Source organism: Merops nubicus, unplaced genomic scaffold (assembly GCF_000691845.1).
Source record: "Merops nubicus isolate BGI_N331 unplaced genomic scaffold, ASM69184v1 scaffold3745, whole genome shotgun sequence".
NCBI lineage: Eukaryota > Metazoa > Chordata > Aves > Coraciiformes > Meropidae > Merops > Merops nubicus.
The window spans coordinates 1-5,613 of NW_008608798.1; the positions used below are offsets into that span (position 1 = coordinate 1).

Below are 5,613 nucleotides of genomic sequence, written 5' to 3' on the forward strand. Positions count from 1 at the left end.
GGGCCCACCCTATGGATGTTGAAGCAAATTCCTCTGTCATTCAGAGTGGTCTCCAGTGTCAGTTTAGCAAAGATGTAGCACTCCTCCCCAAATGAAAACCTCTGAGATTTGCACAAATATCTAGCAGTTGTTTGTCACATCAGCAAATTTGTCACATCTGTATGCTGCATTTACTAGACTGTTTTACATGAGAAGTCTTGTTAATCTGGGTCCCTTCTAGAAGCTGTGGGGAGAGTTCAGGACAGTGATTATACTGAATTGTTTCTAAGATGCCAGTCTTTCTTCTTTGTTTACAGAAGGAGCCTTCAGTAGACAAGTTGCTGGCTTATGCAGCAGATTTTGGTTTTAGTGTGTTAAAACTGGTTGAACCATTCCATTGTTCTGGATTTACAGAATATAGCTGGAGCCCAGAGCTGGGCTCTAAGAGGCAAAAGGTAGAACCTTAGAGGTATGTGGAGGAAGATGCAAAGTTGTTTTCAAGCCACTTCTGCAACGTTAGGAGTCTCTGCCCTCCTCTGAGGTCTGCACAAGGGCCTGAAATGATCCAGCCTTCCCAGTGCAGTTTTATCAAAGGTATCCTCTCACCGCCCTTTCTGGTATGTTTAAACCACCCTTGTTGCAGTACAACAATTTTGCAGAGGGATTGAACCCCTGGGGAAAACCCCTCCCCAGCTTTTTAGCTGGTACTAGAAATTAGACAGAGGCCTGCAGCTTTTCACTGTTGTGAGTAAAAATCCATGTGTGCCTATCTGTCAGGAGACGGTTTGAAAATGTATAAGGAAAGGAGATAAAAGAAGTTTCTGCCCTGATGCATCTTGGTTTTCTTGCTTTTATACAGCAGATATCCCTTCTGTCACTAAGGCTGTCTCAACTGTGAGTTATGGGACAAGTAGTGGAACAAAAACTGATGAAAGGTATGCATTTTTCTTGATATTTTGTTAAACCATTGTGGTCAGTATAGTCTCAAGGGACAGGTGATCTGCTGGCTTGAAGAACAGGTGAGTCCCAGATGCTGTATTTTAAGGCTATTAAAGGTTGTAAGTTTTCCTGAGGGATAAGTGAACAAGATATGGGAAGGTATAAAACTGTTTTGTAGAGCAGTTTCAAAAAAAAAAAAATTGTGGATTTCAGTGTTGTTACAGTGTTGGTCAATAAAACTGTCAGTGCTAGCAGTGGATTATTGCTTGGAGGAAAAGTTGTCAGGCCTTTGAAAACACTTTCAAAAATACTCAGCTGTGCTGAAATTTGTACTTTGGGCATATTTTTAGAAACCAACATATGGCTGCTGTCAAATGTCCTGAGTTTGGCTAGCCTAGAGTTTATCTTGTAGAAAAGTGCAAGAGGACTACTACACATTCTTGATTAACTTGGAGTTGCAGTTGCTTTGTATAGGATTACACAGTACCGCGATTACTACTGGCCTATACTGGCATCCACAGCATGCAAAATATCCAGCAAGAAAAATGAGAGGGAAGCAAATTTAAATCTCTTAAATTTGGCTTGCATCTGCCTTGAAATTATCCCAAATTTGGCATTAAGTTTCATGTGAGTTAGTTCCACCATCAGCGCTTTGATATTCGAGTCATAATACCCTGAGCACCCTAGAGAACTTTTTGTCACATCTGCCTTCCATCTGTATCAGAAATCAATGTGTGACACTGATATCATTGCTCTTTGCCTCAGTATCCCCATCTCTGTCATGAGGAACATTTCCAGATGTGATCTGTGACTTCATTAATGCTGATGAAGTGGTTTATGGCTCAATTAAACACAAATTAGAATGTAATCCTATATTTCTGGATCATATTAACAGCTTGCAGTCAGCGAAGCAACACTGACATGAGCTCAGGATTCTGTGTACTATAGGTAAAAATTTCAGAATTCCTGAATTACTCCTCAAATTCCATTTATAAAATTTTACCTACCCTCCAGGAACCCCAATGCTGGAAATTAAAGGGATCTAGTGCTTCTGTGTGGCTGCAACTTTCTTTTTTCTTTGTTTTCTTAAAGGTATTTAATTGTTGTTCTACTCAGTGCTACAAAGCATTTATGACTTGTCAAGATATGCCTTATTTGTAAAAGCATCTTAGACTCCTCTATACTTAAGTGCTCCTGTCTGTCCATAAAACTTTGACTTTTACTTAAATGGTTCTTGACTCCTGAATTGGCTGTTCTGAGAGGTTTAGAATAGGCAACAGCTGGAACATTATGCAGACTCCTGGCACTGCAGAGAGTTACTTTTTTGTTTAACTGCATACTTTTCATGTTATGTTTCCCAGTGCCACTGACAGTTACTGTGATGTGAGCCCCAGCTCTCACTCCTCCCCTCCCACTCTACATCACCGAGTAGAAAGGAGGAGAGAATTGGTCCGGTCTCAGACGCTGCCACGGATGACAGGAATGCATGCCAGGAAGGCACTTTTTGAGAAACTTGAACATGATGGTGAAAAGTACGTCAAGCCCTTTGTCTCCAGAATGGGTTGTTAATGGGAAACTAATTAGTCGATTATTACCAGCAGAAGACAACTAGGTAGGAGAACTCCCTTAGTGCAGAATTTTGAGCTAAGGGACAATATGAAATCATGTGTAGCTTCACTGACTTTGCAGACTGAGCCCTTGAAATTCACATCTACAGATTCCTCTGGCTTTGCAGTTGTTCAGCTGAAGAAGCAGGTGCCTATTATCAGGAAAGAGTATGCCTTTGTCATTATAAGAGACTGGGACTGGGAATATCATGACTTTCTGTCACCATTCATTAAGGACCGAAAACATAGACTGTTCTTTATGCACTATGATGGGGTTATTTGACTAGAAGAGGGTTTGGAATCCTGGCTTTAGTGAAATGAAAAATGAGTTTTTCTCGCAGGACCAACAAAGTTTCATCAGCGTGTTTCTCAAATATCACCTGGACAGGGGCTGACTTGGGCAAGGTTGCATAGATGTTGCTGACAAGTAGGTTTAAGTTTTTTTAGAATGTAATTTAATCTGGTCTCTGTTAATTTTCCAGAGGAAAAGGAAAAGGAGAATCCAGAGCTAAGCTGAAGAGGTCGCAGAGTTTTGGGGTTGCCAGCGCTAGCAGCATTAAACAAATTCTGTTAGACTGGTGTCGCTCAAAAACCATAGGATACAAGGTGAAGACCTGCTAGCAATTTCAGCTCTCTTTTTTTCAGGAGATTTTGTCGAAAAAAGTGTACTCAAAAAGTGAATGTAATACATGCTAGACAATTAATTAAATTCCTCAGTGTCACCAGATTTTGTGCGGGTAATGCAAACATCCTGGTTTGCATGGGCAGCACTTCAAGACAGTCAGCGATAGCATGAGTGAGATCGTGTGTGTGTGTCAAAGCAAGGCACCAGTGTTTGTCTGAAAGCCTGCATTTTTGTGCTTATGGACTTAGACTTCAGTATACACCCACACATCTTTTTCTTAGTTGCAGGCTGTGTTTTTTGCATTCTTACATATGGAAAGGTCTGAATAACATTTTTGCAAATACATGTTATTTGTGTATACATGTTATTTGCAGTAACATTTTGCAAATACACTTGATACGCAGCAAACCAAAGTACTCTAGTGGTATTAGACAAGTGAATTTGTAGTAAATGTTTGAGGTTGAATCACACAGTGTTTGTGAGCTAATTTCTATGAGGCAACATCAGGGTAGCTAAAAGAATTCAGTGGCTGAGAATTTAGTAATTTTACCTGGCCTTAAACTCCAATTGCCAAAGCAATTTCCAGAAGAAAGACACTAATTTTGTAGGCTTTTTGTAATGTTTTTCAACATTATTGTAAAATGTGCCTTATTGTTGCTGAACTCCAAATTATAGTAGACATAAGGAGAACTAGTGATAATTACTGCTAGTTGTTTACCAGAAAACCTAGGGCTTGAATTTTATGTGATGGAAAAGCAGCGTGAGACCCAAATATGTTTCCTTTCACTTTGACAAGTGAAAGGAACAATCAGCATTTGTTCTAAGAATTGAGTTTTGCACTAGGCGTAATTCTTCCTATATATCTACATATCTGCATGTAAACAGGCATTGAATTGGGCCTTACTGAAAAGTAAAGCAAGCAAACAGCCTTTATGTAGTGTTTTTCACAGGCACAAAATGAGCTATTCTTCAATTATACATGCCACAGGGATAAGCAGTGTTCCTGGTTTCTGCAGATACTGGTCCATTGGGCCTACTCCACAGCTCACTGATGTTGACAAGATTCTTCCCGGAATTTTCAGTGGGCTTTGTATAAGGGATCTTTACTGTGTGTCTGTTTGGCTTCTGGGCATTTCGGGCAAAAGACTTTCATTGCTGAGTGTACCATTTTTTCTCAGAATACAAATAATGTCATGAATATACAAAGAGATGAAGAAAAGCATAAAGCCTGTGTTCTGTTGCTTTGGTTAGTAAGCGAGAAGGACAAGAAAATGTAGTGAGCAAAACCAGCTGCCTTTCCCTGTTCCTCCCATGCTGCATTAACATGCATTTTTTTTAATCACGACAGCACATTGATCTCCAGAACTTCTCCTCAAGCTGGAATGATGGGATGGCATTCTGTGCTCTTGTGCATTCTTTCTTTCCTGAAGCTTTTGATTATAATAAGCTTGACCCAGCTAATCGCAGGAAGAACTTTGAGCTGGCCTTCACCATGGCTGAGTGAGTATCACGTTAGATCTCTGTGAAGTGCTTCCAGTTCAAGTCTAATGGGGCTGGGCAGCAGTGAAGAGTTTAATCATTCTTCTGGCAGATCCTGTATCACTAGCTTACATATGTCATGCCAAGAACAGATAATAAAGCTCTCTGCATAGAGAGTGCACAGACCAGGAGAATTGGCAGTCTAAAATCAGAGGTGGTTTTACCAGGCACAGGATAATATACTGGAGTCCTGTGTTCAGTTCTTTGACAGTCTTCAGGCAGTACTTGAATTCTGCTTTCTCACAAGCCTTAGTACTGACACACTAAACTTGAGAAATCAGCCTCATGATTGGCTTGGACAGAAGAGGAAAAAAACAACTTCTCTCTGTGTTTGAGGTTTGTTGTTATTCTTTGGGGGGGGGGTGTAGTAATGAATGACTCTTAACGACTTTCCAATATCAATCACAAAAAGGAAATCTGAGTTTCATAGGAACTCGACAAAAAACTGTTCATTTTTTAGCCACTACCACCTGCTTGATACCTGATTTGAATTTGAGGCATGTTAATATATCCATCCATCCTGTCTGGAAAAAAATGTGACTCCTGAATGGCAGGGACTCACTTTTGGAATTGGGTTTTGTGGGAGGCTTCACCTCTGCCTGTAAATTGCCTTGGCTGAACACGAGTGAAAGTCGAATGCAGTGTCAGCAGTGTTTGATTGAGGCTGAGAGCTTCTGAATATCTCAGCCTGCTAACTGCATTTTTGTAAACCAGAGCTAGTGCCTTCAGTCACACTGTCCTGATCCTTTTTGATGCAGTATACCACGCAATTAAATTAAGCTTGTGTGTTAAAGTCATTATCAGTGTGAACTTGTCAGCTAGAAATAGTAACTGTTTTGACCCAGTATCAACATGATTCTTTTTTTTTCCACTTGTGTAATGGTAAGAACACTCTATGTGGCATGCAGCTGCGTTGGGTACACT

The 5,613-nt window shown here is 40.3% G+C and overlaps 1 protein-coding gene across 1 annotated transcript in view; it reads left to right on the top strand.

Annotated features, from left to right (window-relative positions):
* Positions 1 to 838: 838 nt before the first annotated feature.
* Positions 839 to 5,613, top strand: part of SMTNL2 (smoothelin-like 2) — a gene marked incomplete at its 5' end in the record, with an annotated part of 6,280 nt that continues 1,505 nt past the window's right edge. Inside the window, 4 exons of the mRNA XM_008940355.1 lie at positions 839 to 914; positions 2,280 to 2,443; positions 3,010 to 3,131; positions 4,499 to 4,650. Coding sequence (XP_008938603.1) covers positions 839 to 914; positions 2,280 to 2,443; positions 3,010 to 3,131; positions 4,499 to 4,650 — 514 coding nt within the window. The remainder of the gene's footprint in view (positions 915 to 2,279; positions 2,444 to 3,009; positions 3,132 to 4,498; positions 4,651 to 5,613) is intronic.